Source organism: Protopterus annectens, chromosome 5.part0 (assembly GCF_019279795.1).
Source record: "Protopterus annectens isolate FY-2018-M chromosome 5.part0, PAN1.0, whole genome shotgun sequence".
Lineage (NCBI taxonomy): Eukaryota > Metazoa > Chordata > Ceratodontiformes > Protopteridae > Protopterus > Protopterus annectens.
Genome location: NC_056735.1, coordinates 952,593,271 through 952,614,298, shown reverse-complemented (window position 1 = coordinate 952,614,298; position 21,028 = coordinate 952,593,271). Strand labels below are relative to the sequence as shown.

Sequence of the window (21,028 nt, the reverse complement as noted above, 5' to 3'; positions counted from 1 at the left end):
GGACCTCAACTATGTCTTGGAAAAACTCACCATGCCGCCTTTTGAGCCAGCTGCTACTGCTGATATAAAGTTTTTATCTTGGAAACAGCTTTGCTCTTAGCAATAACTTCTGCAAGACTGGTTTCAGAGCTACAGGCACTCATGGCTGTGGAACCTTTTATCATTTTTTATCCAGACAGGGTCTCTCTGAGGACAAACGCAACATTTATGCCTAAGGTGGTGTCCAATGTGGCTCTTAACCAAACTATTCATCTGCCAACTTTTTATCCAAATCCACAGAACAAGGGGGAGAGAATTCTGCATTCTTCGGATGTACACAGACAGCTTAGATTCTACTTGGACAGAACCAAAGTTTTCAGAAAGACCGAAGAATTACTAGTGACATATGCTGCAGGATCACAAGGAAAGGCCATCTCAAAGCAGACTATTTCAAAGTGGATAGGCCACTGCATTAGTTTCTGCTACTTACACCATGGCAAGCCAGTGCCTAAGGGCATTAGGCCACATTCAACCAGAGCTGCAGCCACTTCAGCAGCCTTTCTCAGGGGAGTACCAACCAAGGACATTTTAGAGGCTGCTACTTGAAGTTCATTGCACACCTTTACAAAGCACTATCATCTGCCACTCTACTCTAAATCCAGGGCAGGCTTTGCCACTGCAGTTCTGCAGGGCCTCATAGCTGCTCCAAATACTGTGTAGCTCCAACCTCCCATCCATAGCTTTGGGACTCTACCCAAATGTAATGACTGCAACAGTGAAACACGAAGAACATAGTACAGTTGTGTACACTTACCATAAATGTAGATGTTAGAGTGTATTCACTGTTGCAGTCTGGGTTACCCACCCCTCATCCCCATTTTCCTCTGATGAAACCTATGTGGTGTATTTGCTTGTAGATGAAGGTAAAGTTTATATTGGTGCATGTATTTATATGTATATAAATTTGGCTACCCTTTTAGGGGGCACCTGACATCTTGGGCAAGAAAAACTAAAGAAAATGGCGTCCGCCGCATCTTTTATATCCCTGACGTCAGGGAAGGGGTGACAGCAGCCAACGCAGGACCCAGGACTTTGGAATTTAGGCCGACTGAGGGCAACCTGCCAGCAGGATTACCCAAATGTAATCACAAACAACACTGAAATATATTCAGGCCGAAGCCAAGAAAACAACGCTAGTTCCTTTAGAAAATTTAATACAGCTTAGCGCCTCGGCGTAATAGCCTTCAATGAACATAAATTACAAAACACACCCACTCATATAAATACTACAATCAATTAAACAATCATATTAAATTAATCAATTATATATAAAAGAAATTTTAAAGGTAACATACATTATTTAATACCATATATCTAAAAAAACTAGTTACATTTAAGAAGCTACAATAAACTTTTCCAATTCATTTCTAGATTTAAACCATTAGGTGACGTAGTATTATATTTCAATATATAAATAGCTTCCTTATACAATAAAACATTTTTTATTAATCTATCGTCACCTTTTTTAACCAATACTTTTTCAAGAACACAACATTCAAATACATCTACACTACCACTGTGAACTTCTATAAAGTGAGAAGCAATTGGACTGTCTAACATACCTCTTTTTATATCCCTAACATGTTCTTGCATTCTCGTTTTAAATTTTCTTTTTGTCTCCCCTATATAATAGAGTTTGCATGGACATCTAATACAATAAACTATACCCACAGAATTGCAAGAAAAAACATTATTTGGTTTATAAGTAATGTCATTAATTTTATCAAAATATGGCTTTACATATTTACATATACTACATCGATTACAGGCAAAAGTGCCATATGTCTGTATATTATGATATACTTGACTACTAGGAGAAATATAATAAGCCTTAATTCATTTATCTGATAAATTTTGACCTCTCTTAAAGGCTATTTTAGGAATGTTAGGAAAAAGTTTACAAAGATTTCTATCAGATACCAAAAATTTCCAAAAATACTTAATAATATTCCAAATTTTATTACTAAATGTAAGTAGTAACAAAATAAACATCCTTAATTTCTTGATCGGAAACTTTTAAACTATTATTTTTTATGTCAATACTACTAATATTATTGACATATGGTAAAAAATTATAATCTTCTTTATTCTTATTAATTCCTAATTGATAAACATTATTGTTATTATTATCTAATAATTTATTAATGGATATATTCAATAACTCCATACTATAACCTCTCTTTGAAAACATAGTAATACAATCATAAATATTTTTTTCTAGATCTATTTCATTATTACATAGTCTAGATAATCTAATAATTTCTCCATACGGTAAAGCCAACAGTGTATGTGAAGGATGACAACTAGTTCCATAAAGGAACTGATTTCCATCAGAAAATTTGCGATACACTGTTGTCTGAATCTTTTTACCTACTTCTCCCTGTAATGAAATATCCAAATAATGAATTTTATTCCCAAATTGTAAACCATCAAAATGTAAATTAAATCTGTTATTATTTAAATCTGAAAAAAATTCATAAACATGTTCAAAACCTCCACTACAAAGAAAAACAAGATCATCTATGTAGCGATAGTAAAAAAGAACATAATTTTTAAAGAATTCATTAGTATATACATATTCTAATTCATATTTGGCCATAAATAAATTCGCATACATGGGGGCAAAAGATGCCCCCATGGCTATTCCTTTAATCTGATGGTAAACAATTTCATTAAAACTAAAGAAATTATTTGAAAGACAAAAAGAGGTTAAATCCATAATAAAATGAGTAGTAGGACTATCACCTAGAAAATAGTGTAAAGCCTGTAAACCATCTAAATGTTTAATATTTGTATATAGACTGACAACGTCAATACTTATCCAAAACATACTGTCCGTCCAAATAACTTCACTAATCTTATCAATAAAGTCAAAAGAGTCTCGAATGTAAGACTCTAATTTTTGTACATGTGGTAGCAGATGATTATGTATAACGATGCCTATATTCCGACAGAAATAATTGCTAGCTGAAACAATAGGGCGGCCAGGCGGATTTATCATATTTTTGTGCAATTTTGGAAGGCAATAGAAAGTGGCCAAATTACAATCATCCATACAAAATTTTCTATCAAGATCTTGTTTAGAAAAATATCCTAACCTAACACCTTTATTTAATAAATGTGTGCATTCTTTCATTGCATTAAGATAACTATCAAGGTTACTAACTTCATAGGTTAAAGAATCATTAAGATGTGACATACACATATCAAGATATTGCCTATGATTAAGTAGTACCACTTTATTGCTTTTATCAGATTTTTTAATAACTATATCCTGTCTATCAACAAGGTTTTTCAAAGCATTTCATTCATTTTTTGTCATATTATATTTCTGATGTTTTTTATTTATTGAATTCATAATTTCCTGAATGGAAAAATGCACCATTTCAGAAAATTGAATAATAGTGGAATTATTATAAGGAGGAATAAATTTACTATGAAAATCAATACCATCAATATTAAGTAAAGAATACGCCTGTGAATATGTAAATAATGATAAATCATCTGACAGACAAGAATAATAGCTATCTATACTGGTATCACTGTCATCATTTCCTATCTGTTGGAAATACTTTATCATGAGAAAAATAACATTTCAAATGAAGTTTTCTAATGAATTTAAAAATATCTTGTTTAAGTAAGTAATGTCGAGGTATAACAGTAGGGACAAATTTTAGCCCCAAATTAAGTACAGACATTTCATCATTGGATAAATCACAACCAGAAATATTAACTACATTAGAGATGGTAGAATCGGAATTACCAAAATCAATTCCATCTACCCCTCTTGTGTACTTGTTTAAATTGTCAAATTCTTACCCAAATGTAATGACTGCAACAGTGAATACACTCTAACATCTACATTTATGGTAAGTGTACACAACTGTACTTTCTTCTTAAGGATCTGCATCCAAAGTCCTCCTCACTTCTTATTCCTAGAACTCCCTACTTCTCATTATCCCTTTCCATTTTGATGTAAAACCTCCTGCTTGTGTTGCATATATGAGCAGTGAGTTCCTGCACTGCATTTTACATTGAAAACAAGAAAACCATAGAAATGTCAGTATTTTGATTTTTATATATTATATATTTCATTGCATGTGGATGTTTTTGGTGCGTCTTTACATTCAAGTGTCAGCTGATTCAAATGTCATGTAATTTAGTCATTTGATTAAGCATTTAAACCCAGTAAGTGTGTTTCTGTGTTCTGACGAAGTCTGTATTGACGATGAAAGTGAAATGTTTCGAGGTACATAGTATGCGTTTTAGTACTGCACATTTGGAATTTATGGCTGCACCCCCCTGGCCCCCTATACTTCCCAGACTACAGTGAAAATGAGTGTTATGCTTTAATGGAGATTCTTTTTTGTAAAGTAACACATTGTAAAACTAACTACTGTAGTATGTATTGTAATTTCTGTATAATTTGTTTGGTGTAATAGTTAAGCTCACCTTCCTTATTGTGAATGTGTCAGTAGCATGTCGAGGGTGTTTTCCATGTACTTGGCATGAAATTAGTATTTTAGCAGGTTTGTCATATAGTCCATTTTTTGTGGTACAATGAAATTCATTTTTTGGTTTCTGTCATTTTTCTGAGGAGCTCAGATGTGTTTTGTTGTATTTTTCTGCATGTTTTTCTGTTTTGGGATATTATATGGCTGTTTGTGCACATTATGAGACCTCATTATGCTGCTTTGCTTTCGGGGCTGTAGCCGTACATTATTGAACTGGTAGAATTTGTAGCATGTTACCTAATATGTTGAGTAACCCTAACCCTTAGCTGCCTTATGGAGATATTACTGTCTTGAGTTAGGATTGTCACAAACTACTTTTTAGGTAGCATCTTTTTGCCTGTGTTCTTTTCCATGTCAGTGTTTCAGAATTTCTTCTGTAGGAAGCCAGTGAAGGTATTTTACTCTACTTGATGGTTGTCATTTCCCTCTTGACTATAAATTACCTGGTATTTGGCCACATCATTACCCTTAGTAATTGAGAACTGGTAGCTGCGTACCTTCTTTCCAAGATGCTGTCTAAGATCTTAAGTTACTGCAAATGCCATTTGTAATGGTCTTTGTTAATAAACTTGATTTAACATAGAGAAGGATAATTTGTTGTGTAATTGTCATTCATGCATGTTGTTGGTTTGGCATGAATTTAAAATTGTGATTTTCTTTGTTTCTCCAACAGGTCAATGTGCGGGTTACCACTATGGATGCTGAGCTGGAGTTTGCTATCCAGCCGAACACGACTGGCAAGCAACTCTTTGATCAAGTAAGAAACAGTTCTTTTCTTATAATAAGAAAACTACTGCAGGCTGCTGTTCTGTTGAGAGTGAAGTCTGATTTGAAGCATGACCGTGAAGTTACTGAGTAAATCCTCAGTTTGTTTATTTATTTTGTGAGCCATGGAAAAAAATTCAGTTTTTTAAATTGTTTTAACAGCACCTCTAGAATAACATGATTTTGTATATTAATAACTTTTGTATTTGCAAAATACATTTATTTATGTATGTATGCAGATTACTTAATCCATATGCTGATCCTGCAGGACCATTCTGACACTAAGCTTTATGAGTAAGGACTCTGGGGAGGGGGGGTTACAAATGGAGGTAGTTACAACATAAGTAACTTTTTAAACTTTTGCAAGAAAGAAGAGTTTACATGTTTATAAAGTTCAAGTTCAGTTTAAAATGATGCAAGAGCATAAATTTACTTGTAGTTTGCGTCTTTAACTGGCAATCCTAGGAGGAGAGAGAGAGAAAAAATGGGGGGGGGGGCGGTATAGTTTTTCTAGGAACAAGTGCTTTTCATCTTCGATTAGGAGATAATAGTTTATATCTACAATGATAGGTTGCATCCCAGAGTTAAACTGAAAAGGAGTGTGAATCTTGGGAGAGGGTAGATTATGAAAACATTTACAAGTGACTAGCTGGATGTGTTTTGAGACTTTTTCTGAATTTGAGAGATCTTACAAGGGACTCCCAAAGCTTCAGTGTAAGAATGTAAAAGCTGATGTCCTTCTATTCCAATGTTGCAGTATTCATTTGGTATGGGATTTTCCGCTTCAGGCGATCTGACGTCGGCTCCTTTACAAAAGCTTTTGCCTGGCTGCTGTAGGTGCGTGGAATGTCACACGTAGGGCAAGAAACCAGGAACCATAAATGTGACATCGGCATGGATAGACCTCAGAACCTTTCAGCCGCAGATGTCATCACTTCGATCGTTCAGCTCCTACTAACGAATACTTTGGAAAAGTAAGTACCCCATTGGATTTTTTTTTTTTTGTTTTCTATTATCATTGTTTGTGCTTGGATTGCTGTAGTTCTTGGTCGATGTCTGCTAAAAAAAAGGCAAATGTAATTACGGCTGGCAGATACCGCACAACGATTCCCACGATAAGTGCATATTTTGTCTAGGTAGGGAACAACCATACATCGTGTTCCATCTGCAAGTCCTTCGTGCCCAAGATGCTTCACAGTTGTTTGGCCGCATTAAATTTGTGTCTCGAAAACCAGAATCTGAAATGCCTAGCTCTTAGGATGGATCTGAAATTGGTCGACTAACCCAAACCACCCAGGAAGAAGGCCAAAGTTTCCAGGCCTATTCCTGCTGCCACTCTGCTGGCTTCTGAAATAGGGGCTGAGGAACACCCGATTTCTCTGTCAGCTTCAACAGCTCCTGCTGAGGAAGCCGTTTCTGCAGCCACGGAATGCACGTCCGTGAAGTCTGTTCAGCCGTCAGCACCAACCGACATCGAGGGGGAACCTCTTGTTGGACGACCGACCGAGTCCTCTCCTTCTGCAGGCTGGGCTTCAATCCCTAGGCCATCCCTGAAGCCTACTCCTTCTAAGAAAAGACAGAAGACAAAACATATCACTCCTTCTCCTGAAGCACAGCCAGTTTGGCAGTCTTTCACAAATTCTCTTATGCAGGCCTTCATGGCCCTTAGGCCCACAGGCCCTGCTCCTTCTACCATCCCTGTGCTCTGCCTTCATTCAGCCTCTGCATCTTCCCCCCAACATCAAACTACTCTAGGGAGAACAGCAGCAATACCAATATGATTCTTCAGAGGAATCAGTTTCTGGTGCGTCTCAAATTGCTTCCCCTGTTGACTACTATTCCCCAGATGAAGACTCCATTGAAGGGGACTCCCCACCTGAATATTTAACTTTTGGGGAGACTACAACTAAAATGAAGGAGTACTTCAAGTGGGACACTACCCTGATGTCTGACACCCCGAAGAGATATTTTTAACTACTGCAACTGGAGTCTTCCTCTCCTGTGCTCCCAGCCTTTCTGGACGCATTCAACTCTAAGAAACCTGACTGACAGTCCCCAGCCCCTAAAAGACCAGACAGGTTTTATAAGGTGCCTGATGACCAAACATTCCTGGTCAAACCTCCACTGGCAGATCCTGCTGTCATTGTTGTGGCTTCTGACACCGTCTAGACAGGTACCTTCTGCCTCTCTCATACCCACAGATCAGGACGGTAAAACCATGGATAGACTGGGCGAAAAAGTGTATACTTCCTCAACCTTGGATTTGCAGAGCCATTAATTTACCAAGCACACATGGTAAAATACGCTCTGTACCTAGTGTCCCAGGCCTCTACCCTTTTGGCCTCTACACCTGACTGTCCTACTAAGTCTGACTGCATCAAAACTGTCTCTACCCAAGTAGCCAGACACTCCATCAGGTGTATTCATGATGCAACAGAAGCCTCGGCCAGGTCTGCAGCTTCTACATCTGCCCTACGCAGATATTCCTGGCTACGCCTACAACCTCTTCCAGAGGATTTTAAGTCCAAATTTATGGATGCTCCATTGGACCACAATCTACATTTTGGCAAAAATTAAGCTGAGCTCTTCAAAAACTTGCAAAAGAAAAGCAAAGAGATGCTAGACATCAAACATTTGCTGGTGTTCCCCTTCCCTAAATACTACAGGAATTATCCTGCAAAAACTTCCTTTGTCAGGAGGATGCCTTCCATTTCTCATCCCTCCGCCTCCAGACCGAGAAGAGGATCCAGGAGAAGACAGCCTTACTCCAGACATACTAACAACCGTCCCTCCTCCAAACAGCCCTTTCCTGACAGAGAGGCTCCCTCATCAGCATGACTGCCTTGCCCACCTTCCCTTGTCTGCCCACTTACCCCACTGCCTCCCCTTTTGGAAAACCATCACCTCAGACCAATGGGTCCTTTCTGTCATTCAAAGAGGATACTTCCTATCTTGGAAGGAAAAAAACAAGACCAAAAGACATTCCCTTCCCACCAGAAAAACAGCTGCACCTATTCCCCACGTATTTTGCAGGAGCTCCTCTCCCTAGGAACTATAGAACCAGTCCCAGTGGGCTAGGAAGGAAAAGGATTCTGTTCTCGCCTATTCCTAGTCCCAAAAAAGGATGGTCCTTGGAGACCCATACTAGACCTATCCTACCTAAATCAGTTCCTAAAAGTGCCATCCTTCAGGATGCTCTCTGCAAACTCTCCTGCCCTGATACCAACCCAAGCCTTTATGGTCACTCTGGACTTAAAGGAAGCGTATCTCCACATTTCTATCATGCCTTCCCACAGAAAATTCCTGAGATTTACTGGCATTTCCTCACATTTTCAATTTACAGCCTTGCCCTTTGGCTTATCCACTGATCCAAGAGTGTTCACAAAATGCCTTGCTCCTGCCATTGCATTTTGCCGAACCAAGGGCATCCAAATATACCCTTATCTGGACAACATTCTCCTTCTAGCGGAATCAGAAACCATGCTCCTAACTCTCCTAACTCACCTAAATTTCACCAGAACCATCCTGCACAACTTGGGGTTCACTGCAAACCTTCCATTTTCCCGGGATGCAGGATCAGATCAGAGTACCTCCCACGGGACAAAGTGCAGTCTCTCTCAACCCACTTCCAAGACCTTCTGGGGGTATCCCACCTTTCTGCAAGGCAGTTCCTACAAGTTCTGGGACTCATGGCATCCACGATCCCCATGCTCCCTCTAGCCAGGTTGCACATGAGAAAATTTCAGTGGTACTTAAAGAATGTATGGTCTCAGCACCAACACTTCCTAAACAAAGAAATCCCCATTCTGCCCTGTCTAAAGTCAGAATTGAGGTGGTGGATCCAACAAGTCCTTCACAACCAAGGCATCCCCCTACAGCTTCCTCCCCTTTTGCAATCCATGCACACACATGCATCAGATCTAGGGTGGGGGGCAACTCTAAAGAGTTACAGGGTACAAGAATCTTGGACCCCTGCCCTTCAAAAACAATGCATCAACATCAGGGCGATGACTGCAGTTTTGCTGGCCCTTCAGGCCTTCCTTCCCATTCTTCAACCAGGCCTTCTTCACATTTTAACAGACAACACCACAGTCATATGGTACCTGAACAAACAAGGAGGGACAAAAGCATACATCTTATGCAGGATAACCCTACAGATTTGGGAACTAGCCACCCAACATATTCTCTTCCTGCAGGTCTCTTGCATCCCCTCTCAGGAAAACAAGCAAGCAGACTTGCTCAGCAGAACATCATCTCACCTTCATGAATGGATGCTAAACAAGGAAATCTTTCTAGACGTAGACCACCGATGGGGCACACCTCAAGTGGCTCCATTTGCCCCCCCCCCCCCAGGACCGACAACTAAGCAAATTATGCAGCAGGGATCACATTCCTTCAGTCTGGAGAGTGAATGCCTTTAGCTTTTTTTGGAAGGGGATGTTCTTTATGGTCCCCCCCCTTCCCACTGATACAAAAGATTCTTCTGAAAATCAGGAAGAGCCAACCGAAAATCTTGCTGTTGACTCCCTACTGGACAAGGCAACACTGGCTCCCCCTTCTCCACTCTTTAGCCAAGGGCAGTCACCACAAGTTTACCCCACAAGGTGGACCTTCTGTTTCAGCAAAAGGGATCTCTTATTCACCCTCAGCTGCAAATGCTCAATCTAACACTTTGGGTGATCAATTTCTAATCCCTTACAGACAGCTCTAATCTGAGGACATACTCTCAATCCTGATTGAGGCCAGGAAACCAACTACTAGAAAGACATACCTATCGAAATGGGAAAGATTCTCAAAATGGTGCCTCCTTAAGGACAGGGACCCAGTGCAGGCAGACCCCCTCCCTAGTCCTTAGCTATGTTTGTGATCTCGTTAAGGCCGCACTAACTTACTACAATGTGAAAGTCCACCTTTCAGCCATTTCAGCCTGCCTACCCTTACAGCCACCCCTGCTTTCCAGGCTAGATGTTAAACTTTTCCTGAGAGGGGTCCTTCATATTAAACCACCACGAAAACCCATGCTTCCTCCTTGGTACCTCAACTTTGTGTTAGAAAAACTCACCCCTACCCCCTTTTGAGCTGGCTAGTTCGGCCTCCTTACAAATGTGCACTTGGAAAACCATTCTTTTAGTGCCATTTCTTCCACTAGAAGAGTGTCAGAACTACTGGCCCTCATGGCCTGTCCTCCTTACACCACCTTCCATAGTGACAAGAGTTACCCTAAGCACAAATCCTTCCTTTATGCCGAAAGTAATAAATGAACTATCTGTAAACCAGACCATCAACTTACCCACCTTCTTCCCTACTCCAACCAACAATGCAGAGAGAAGCCTTCATTCCCTGGACATACACAGACTGAGATTCTACTTAGACAAGACTATGTCCTTCAGGAAGTCTGACCAACTCTTTGTCCTTTCACTCCAGGGCTCTGGGCAAGGCAGTCTCCAAACAAACCATTTCCTGTTGGATTAGGAAATCTACCCTTTTTTGTTATTCACACCATGGTAAGGTCTTAGATCATGGTGTAAGAGCTCACTCCACTAGGGCCATAGATACCTCCAAGGCCTTTCTCAAAGGCCTGGACACAGCTTCCAACCTGGAAGCAGCTACCCTGGTCTACAGTCCACACCTTCACCAAACACTACAAACTAGACCAAGTTGCCAGGGCAGGCTTTGTTAGAGCAATCCTGTAAGGATTCCTGGAGTCCTCTACCTCTCCCATTTCTCCTCCTAAAATGTGCTACTCTCCCGCACCAAATGAATACTCAACTTTGGAATAGAAGGACATAGAATAGTTGTATAAAATCGTACCATAACCATAGATGTCCTTTTCCATGTTGCAGTATTCCTTCCCAGCCTCCATACCCCCTACTCTTCTCTTACTACAGGGTGTGGCCTCTGGCCACTGCTTCCACCACCTAAAGGCTCATCTGTCCAACCTTACAGTGGCATTTGCTACTTGTTCTCCTGACAGACCATTCCTCTGGGCTTCAAGTTCTGAGGTCTGTGCGTGCTGACATCACATTTATGGTCCCTGGTTTCTGGCTCTGCGTGTGACCTCCCACGTACCAACAGCAGCTAGGCAAAAGCTTTTGTATAGGAGCCAATGTCAGATCGCCTGAGGCGGAAAATCCCACACCAAATGAATACTGCAACATGGAAGAGAAGGACATCTGTGGTTATGGTAAGATTTTACACTATTCCTGGTAGACTGTTTTTATGATGTTCGAAGTGACTGGGGTATGTGGGTTATGCGAGTGGAGGCTGCAGTTATGTTGACTTAGTTGACTGGCAGAATTTTTTTAACACCTTTATTGAATTATCCACAAAAGTAATCGAACTGTATTAAGTTCTCATTTACAAACATTATACTTCACATATATTACTGCGGTGGTGGTGCTGCGGTAGCGTTGTCGCCTCACAGTAAGACGCTGTCTGGTTCAATTCTCAGCTAGAGCGTCTTCTGCGTGGAGATGTGTGTGATTGGGCGTACCTTCGTTGAAGGTTGTCCGTCAGAACTGGCAACTCTGCACGTAAAAATCTACTGCCAATCATTAGCGGACTGGAGTTCTGCTGTGGCGACCCCTAACCGGGAAAAGCTGAAAGACACAACATACTTCACATATATTGTTACATATCACATAACCTAATCAACATTGCATAAATTTAATTTCTGCCCCCCTCCTTTTTTTTAAACAAAAAAAACCTCATTCCTCCCCCCTGTATGTATTGTTCCCACAAATTCCATTTTTTTCCTATGTAGTTTGCGCCTACCCTTTTCTAAAGATCTCAGTTACAGTTGTTTTATCTCTGTACTGTATTCTGTACTTTTAGTATAGTTGGCTTAGATTTTGATTTCCATTTTCTAGAAACTGCTTTTTTGGTAGCCACCGTAATTAGACAGCGAAAGCCTTACCATGTCTAGGCAATTCCGATTCTGTATTATAGCTCAGAAAAATAATCTCCCTCCCTCATCACACCAGTCTGCCCACCCAGCATCTCCGGCAGTGCATCCCACAAAGAATCCTTAAAGTCCGCCAACTCACTACGCTCCCAGAAAATATGTTCCCATTTAAGTGTCTCCTTGTTTCTTGAGCTTCCCCCCGTCTCATCGTCATTCCTTTCCACTTTGTGTATAGGAGCCTTAACTGTGTAGCTCTGAAAAATACCCCTTCAAATCAAGTAATCAAATCTGCCCTGTTGTACTGGAAGAATCGGCTTATCCCACTTGACTCTTGCCATCCCCCCCCCAGATAAAGTTTTTCAGCTCTTTATTAATTGCTATTCACAACTTCTTCTCTGGTTGATAAAAATATGCCTGACCTGTGTCTGAGACTAATGGGAATAAAAACATATTAACTGCTTGTATCTTACTATCCATATCCATGCAACAAAGTTTGTTTTCTCAGTTTTTGTATTATCTTTTGATTAGTCTCTCTTCACATATCCTTAGCTGCCACACCAGAATAAATTTTAATCCATACTCCTAAATACATTTTATCATAGGTTCATAGGTTCATACTAGACTGTCTGCCCAAGGGCATTTATAAGCCTAGCCAGTGTGTGTTTGGCTTTCGCCACCCATTTTAAATTAATTTTGCTATGCCCTTTTTCGAGGTTAGTATACTGTGCCTCTGTCTAACAGTGACACAGAAGTGATACCCGGGGTAAACCTACGATCTCCCATCCACTCATCAAGATTCCTCTTGAAGAGAGTCAATGAGGGACTCTGCCTAACCTGGACTGGGATTTTATTCCAGAGTGAAGGGAGCCTCTGGGTTATGAATCTGTCCCTCCAGCATGTCCTATTTATTTCAGTGCTGAGGTTCAAGTCTCTCGAGTGCGTAGCTCGATGGGATTTGGATTTTCTGAGGTGCAGCATGTCCATTAATTCCGGGTTGGACATGGCTTTATACGTCAGGCACAGATCGCCTCTGAGCAGGCGGTATGCCACTGAGTAGAGCTGGAGTTTCTTTAACCGGGCAGCATATGGCATCTGTTTGAGCCCTTTGATCCCCTTGGTGAGGTACTTTTGGGGTCTTTCCAGTTGCTGCAGGTGTCTGGTAAGGTACATTACAAAAGGGGCATTGTACTCAATTATGGGCCTGATGAGGGATGAGTAAAGAGGCACGATGACCTCCCCTGATCTAGATGTGAATCCCTTCATGATTAGGTGGGCTATATAAAATGTTTTTCTAACCACTTTGACCACGTGGTTGTCAAATGAGAGATTGCTATCAACTTGGGTCCCCAGGTCCCTAATTACTTCTTCTGTACTTAATGGATTACCACCTATGTGGTAATTTGTGGGCACTTTGTTTTTGCCAAAAGGGATGACTATACACTTTTTGGCGTTTAGCTTGAGGTCATGGCTCTGGCACCAGTTGTTTGTTTCTATGAGGCCCTTTTGGAGGATGCTTGTGTCAGCTGGAGAGTCGATTATGGCGCCCAGTTTGCAGTCATCTGCGAACTTGGTCAGCCACATTCCTTCCGTGATGGACTGTACCTCCGAGAAATATATACCGAACAAGAGAGGTCCCAGGACTGAGCCTTGTGGGATGCCACTTGTAACTGGTTTGGAGTCTGACATGGCTCCAGCAATTCTAACCATGTGGGTTCTGTCCTTGAGCCAGTTTGCAACCCATCTAGTGACATAGGGGTTTATATTTAAGCTGGTGAGCTTATCTATAATGCCTGAGTGGGGTATTGTATCGAAGGCTTTTGCGAGGTCCAGGTAGGCTGTGTGGACCACCTTCCCCTCGTCAATGGCCTTGGTGACTGTTTCAAAGAAATCAACCAGGTTTAAGAGGCAGGATCTGCCCTTAACAAAGCCGAACTGGGTAGGATCTATTGTCTGTAGGTCCCCAATATCTTTATTTATGAGGTCGATGATGATCCTTTCCATAGCTTTGCAGACCAAGCTAGTCAGGCTTATGGGGCGATAGTTTCCAGGATCCATTGAGGCACCAGCTTTGTGGAGAGGAACCACTGTTGCTGTATGCCACTCTTTGGGTACATATCGTGTAGTAAGGCTGAGATTGAACAGTAGTTTTATGTTTGGGTTTAGCTCTTCTTGGAGTTCATGTAGGACGCAGCCCGGGACACCGTCTGGTCCCATTGATGCTGTGTTTTTTGCTTTGGAGAGGGCAGCTCTTACCTGAGCATCTGAGATGTCAGGGGGGCAGCACTCTGCTGGTATAGATATTTGCCCTTTTGGTGGGGGGGGGGGGGTTTGCGCTGAACCGGTCAGCTAGGATGTTGACAATGTCTGTGGGTTTGGTGTATTTTTTGTCATTTTGGACTAATTCTGAGCATATCTGGGAATTCCCACCCAGGTTCCTAACATAACTAAAGAAAGCCTTGTGATCATCCTTAGTGTCCTGTGCAATTTTTCTCTCGAAGCTTGCCTTAGACGATTTTATGAGTGCCCGTAGTCAATATCTATTAATATGGATATTGCTGAACCAATTCATATGCGAATACATAATTTACCTCTGTTGGCTTTGTTTAGCTTCATTAATATTATATCCCAAAAAGATTTGAAACAGTCTCAAAATGTTCCACAACACTAATGTCTCTTTCTGGTATTGTCAAGTGTAAAATTTCATCTGCAGATAGACCCAGCTTTTCTTGACTACCATACCCAATTGTATAGGGTCTATATCACAAAATCGAACTTCCAAAATGTCGAACACCACAAGTTCGAACTTGGAAGATCGAATTCGGATAACATCAAAACTTCAAAATAGCGAATTTTTTTCCCAGGGAAAAATTTGCTGTTCCAAAAACACACACATAACACAATTACACCAAACACCTTCAAAACCTACACTAAACCTAACATACACCACTATCTATGCACTATCCTTAACCCAGCCCTAACCCTAAAGTCCGTCACTACCGCATACTTACCTGACCCGCGCCCTACCCCTAAAGTCTGTCACTATCGCACACTTACCTGACCCGCGCCCTAACCCTAAAGTCCGTCACTACCCGTTCATACACTTACCTTGACCCGGTCTGAAAATGCCGAAGCCGCAGAAATGGATTCTTTCCCTAGGAAAGAAGGGTTTCTGCGGCTTTGACATTCTCCACTTTTGAACTACCAACTAACATTCGATTTTGCGATAGGAACCCATTGTATACTTGAATTTCTGAGTCCTTTATTTTCTTTGCCAGTGCTTCTAAATATAATGCAAATAACATAAAGGGGAAAGAGGACACCCCTGCTTGGTTCCTCTGCTCAAGCAGAAATTATCAGAGAGCACCCCACCCACTTTTAATTTTCACCTCCGATCCCAGATATATTCTCCCAATCTACCTTATAATTTTTTCAGGAAATGCAAATGCTTCCATTACCCTGCTTATAAAGTCCCAGCTTACTCTGTCAAATGCTTTTTCTGCATCAAGATCCACCAACAACAATGGTATTTGTTTTTACATTTTGCTTCCCTCTGGATCATCAATGTTCTGTTAATGTTGCCAAATGTTTGCCTCCCCACCACAAAACCACATTGATCCATATCTATCAATGTTAGCATTACTTTTGCCATTTTTTTAGCATTACTGTTGCCATTATTTTAGCCATTATAGACATGAACACTTTATAGTCATGGTTTAGTGTTGAAATAGGCCTGTATGAAGCTGGATCTGATGTATCTTTACCCTCTTTAGGTATTACAGCTGCCACTGCTTTCTACATGGTGTTGGTACTTCTCTTAAAATACTGTAAAAAAAAAAAAGCTTCCAGATCTTTGTTCTTTTCCCTGTTAGCTTCCAAATTTCCATAGGCATACCATCTATTCCTGGGTACGTTCCTGTAGCCTGATTATACATCTAATCTCCTCCTATCCTAACCCTTAGTAATTGAGCCTCATCTTTCTCTAACCTTGGCATATTTAATTCTTCCATAAACATTTCCATTTGTATCTTTTCTTGATTTCCATATTTCTCTGCTTTATACAGACTTTCATAGCATTTCTGAAATATTTCTAATACCTCTACAGGATATCTTGTTACCCTGTTTGTTATAGGCATGGCCGGCCTTTGTTCAAATGGTGCCCTAGGCAAAAGGGCTCCACAGTGCCCCCCACACCACCTGGTGCCCCCATCCTGGTCTACCTACACCGCCCAGATTACTTTTTCCTTCCTTTTTCTCATAGTTTGTCATACTCATCAGTTTTTTTTTTAAAGATACCATTTCTTTACTACAAAAAAAAAAAAAAAAAAACAAATGCTGGAAAAATGCCCTTGTTAGATTGGCGCCCTAGGTTGCAACATAGTTGACCTATGCCCAAGACCGGCTATGGTAATAGGCTCCCTAAGCTTGGCAATAGCCCTTTCTACTTTCTGTTGCCTGAGGAGTTGTGCTAAAAGTTTTTATGCTCTAGTGTTATCAAAAACAAAAGTTGCTTCAGTCATTCTAAACTCTTGTATATTGTTGAGGCAATCCCTTATTTTTTGCTTGGCATTCCTCCTCTTGTTCTGTGAGATTCCTCCTGTTCCACAAGACTTTAACATTTGTCAGTCCCACTAAATAATGCTTGTTGCTTCTTAACCATAGCTCCCTTTCTTTTATGTCCACCCTATTTTTAAACTCCAGCTTAATTTTACCCCACTTCCTAGCTAGATTTTCGGAAGTAATTTCTATTCTCTTGAATAGCCCCTGAATAATCTCTACTACCCATTCCTTAAATTCCTCTCTCTTCAACAGATAGGTGGGAAAGCACCAGTGTCTCATTTTTATTTCATTACCATGTGTTTTTATTTTAGTTGTTATTAGCGCATGATCAGAAATAGCTGAGTGCATGTCAAGAACTTCAATTAAATGCACATTTTCCTGTGAAATTTAAATTCTGTCTAGCCTAGCTCAGTTTTTGTCTTGGGGAATTATAATGTAAATTCAGTCCAAACTCCTATTACTGAATTCACATCTTCCATGCCAAATATTTTATAATTGTTTTTCAAATATCTATCCTCCTTTATTATAGTTTCCCTTCTGGGCCCCCCAGTCACATCTTCACAGCTGCAAAACAGAATTTAGTTCCCACCTATAAGTAACATTCCTTGCTGAAACTGATTATTTCTCCCAGAATTTTCTTAAGCTCCATTACAACAGTTTTAGGTGAAATTATAAATACACTCCAGTGTAATCCTTTTCCTTTGTCATTAGCCCCTTAGCACTACAAATCTGCTATTATCTTTTTTATCTTCTATCAGTATTGGAGCTCCTCTTGCAATTAATGTAAGTACACCTCTTTTCCTTTGTCCCAAATATCCTGCTGAATAACCATCCTGAAAATCTATATCAAATTCACATGTTCAGTTTTTTTCAAGTCTCTCTCCTGAAATGTAGCTATTTGCACTCTGCATTTTTTAATATAGTTTACCATTCTTTTTTGTTGTACATATCTGTGAGACCATTAACATTAAAAATATTACAGAAGCATCATTGTATTAAAAAGTTGTTGTTCCCACCTTTTATGCATAACACCTTTTTTGCTAAATGTCTGGCTCCAGCTTTTGTGTTACATGCATAAACTGTTTGGCAGGTTGAACTTTTATGTAGTTGTTTCTTGTCGTATCCATTTGAGCCTGTGTCGCATCTTAAAAAAATTTGTTTTTTTGAAAGCCTAAAGAAAAACAAAACAAAATAGCCTCCCAATACTACCCTAAAACCTATATACATCTTCAGATATCATAATAGGAACAAATGTCCCAAACTGACAGCCACACTCAGACTTGAGTTATCCTAAAAGGAAAGTTGTCCACACGAAGAAGCATGATGCAGTATGTGCTTCTACTAAGTGCTAACTGGTTTTGTCTTCTGTTTATAGCTCTCCCATGTGCGAAACCCCCTGAATTATTTCAGAGAACATTATCTCCTGGCCATCCCCCCCCCCCCACCACCACCACCACCACCACCACCACAACCACTCTCCACCAGACTGTAACCAATTTCTCATAATCAGATTGTCTCCATGCAGACACGAGAACCAGACAGCCAATTTTACTTTATCGGATTGTTTCCATGGAGACATGAGGGCCAGATATAGAATTGCTATGAGCATACATTCATTTGCTCGAAAAAAGCCTCATAATATTCAGTGTTCTTTTTCATTTATTTGTTTTCTGTTAAAGCTTGTTACTAACACAGTCTAAGGTCCTTATTCCAGTCATTCCCCCATGCAAGAATGAGAAAATGCACATTGATTTTTCTTTTGTCATGCTTTTTTAACCAGGCTTTTTTATATATATTGCAGTACTTATATATTTTTAAAACTGAACAAGAAAGAGAGACGTGAGGAAAAAGGGGGGGGGGGGAGAACAGCATCTCCTATTTACAATCCCCACCACACTTAAAAATAACTGAGAAAACTTTACTTTATAACATGGAAAGAAAATCATACACCGCAAAAATAGTACTAGTAAGAAAAAAATGTTCTTACTTAGTTAACTTTCTCCCCTATCTTTCAACTCTCCAAAGCATTGTTCCGAACATTAATGACATGAAATGTGGCATATACTTAGTCCCCGACAAGTCCAACAAATTCTGAAAAAGTTCAATATTTTCAGATCTTGTTCTGTCATATTTCACAAATATAATTATTGCATTGTAATCCCACATTAAGTTAGTGGTTTTATTAGTTTTCTTCTACATCTCCCACATCCTGTCTCTGCTTCATTTCCAACGTAGTCTTGATTCTTCTAGTCTACTCTCATGCTCCCTTCTTTCTCTCCAGCATTTTCCATTAAAACAGTGGAAAAAGTTTCACAGGTACAGTCTTTCTGTGGTCTTTATTACCAGAAGAACAAGAAGCAGAATCTCCTCCTGTTTCACAACTCATTGTTTTTGATGGACACACTTTTGTATTTCCTCCTTGGCATGTATTTTATCAAAAAATGAGTTTATCCCTCCAGGGAAGAATATTTTGAAGACAGCTGGGTACAGCAGTTTGAATCTCACACCTGTGTTTCGACATTCCCTGAATAGTGGGATGAATTTACTCTTCTGTTTGGTGTACTACAAGTAATCATTCTCCACAAGCACACTGTCTCCTACTTGTAGTATTTTGTCCTTCGCCACAGTTTTGTCAGAATCGAGCCCTTCTGCTGGCAGGATTGCATCTTTACTGTTAAAGGTCTAGGTTTGCTTCTCATAGCCAGGTTTGGAGCATATGCACAATGTGCCCTTGCAACTAACAACTCTTGCTGTGGAATACCAGTCCAGTTGCTTGTTTGGGCTTTCATAAAATTTAATGCAGTCTGTCCCTTCCAGCTTCTCTGGTATAGCTGAAAATCTCAGGTTTTCCTTATGTGCTCTGCCCTCTAATTCCATTATTTTTTGAAACATCTCTTCCCGAGTAGTCTCATATTCAGCCAGCCTTCATGTCAGCCTCTGAATTTGCAACTTTATCACCTCATCTGAATAGCTGTTCAAAACTTCCATTTTTTCCAGTCTTTTGTTGTTTTGTGTTGTACTCCAATGTTTTTGTTTATTTTAACTGAGTCTTTGTGCAGTTGTCTTGTATCTTCCCATAGGTTACAGGTAGTCCTATCTGGAAGTTGCATTGCTTTTTGCTGAACAGCTACAGAACTTTCGCCAGTCAGTGTTTCTTCCTCACTTTTTGTAGCTTATTTTTTCCAAGTTCTTTGTATTTCTTTTTCTTTTCTTAGCTTCCAGGCAGTACATTTACTGGCCAGATGTTCTTCATGTTTCACTGCTGCAGTCATTACAATTGGGTTATCCTGCTGGCAGGCTATCCTCAGTCGGCCTGAGTTCCAAAGTCTAGGTCCGGCGTCAGCTGCTATCGCCTCTTCACTGACGTCAGTGCACCAGGGGTATAAAAGATGCAGCCGACGCCATTTTCTTCAGTCTTTCTTGCTGTGCGGTGCCCGAAGCAGAAGCAGTTTGCAAGTGCCGGTCGGCCGACTCCTGAGATTTTCGTTTTCGAATTTCAGATCCGAAGTCTTCATTAAAAGCTAAGTACCCCGTTGGAGAAAATTTTTTTCTTGCTCCAGACCGATGTTAGAAAAAGTTAATAATTGTATTTCCTGTGGGAAGCAAATACCTCATAAGGACTTTCATTTTTACTGTATTCCTTGCCTAGGCCCTGACCACAACATTGCTAGTTGTCGGTTTTGTGCTAGATTTAACCAACGCACTATTAAGCGTTGGTACGATTTTGCATTTCACTATTTTGTCAGAAGATTTAATTACACTATGCCGTCAGATAGCCATCCGACTACTGGAATTCACAAGAAACGCAAAGAAAACGAAAAGGACAGGCATCCAAGGTCCAAAACAGATGACGAGGCTTCCTCTAAGCCGGTCGCCGGTTCTCCGTGAGGTGCTTTCGCAGCCCCTGACACCCACTATTTTGGACTCGCAGGCTGCTACAGATTCCCACGTGGAATCGACTAGGCCGCTGGAAACTCAGGGTATTGGACCTTCGAAAACAATTCCCTCCGATGGGTCCGGAACCACTGAGCAGGCATCAGCTTCTGAGGGTGTTTTCAGACCTACTCAGTTATACATTAAAGTGACTCCAGCTACAAAGGCAAAGACAAAAGCACCTTTAAAGACAAAGAAACAAGTACAGCGGCCTCATGGTCAGACCTCCATGCCCAAAAAACAGATGCCCAAAATGGCCGAAGACTTAATTACTTTGATCAGGGGTTCCCATCCCCCTCCTGATAAAAGGCCTAGG

At 40.5% G+C, this 21,028-nt stretch overlaps 1 protein-coding gene across 1 annotated transcript in view; it reads left to right on the top strand.

Annotated features, from left to right (window-relative positions):
• The window catches only part of RDX (radixin), a 1,792,353-nt gene that overhangs the window by 237,527 nt on the left and 1,533,798 nt on the right, over nucleotides 1-21,028 (top strand). Inside the window, 1 exon segment of the mRNA XM_044072720.1 lies at nucleotides 5,227-5,310. Coding sequence (XP_043928655.1) covers nucleotides 5,227-5,310 — 84 coding nt within the window.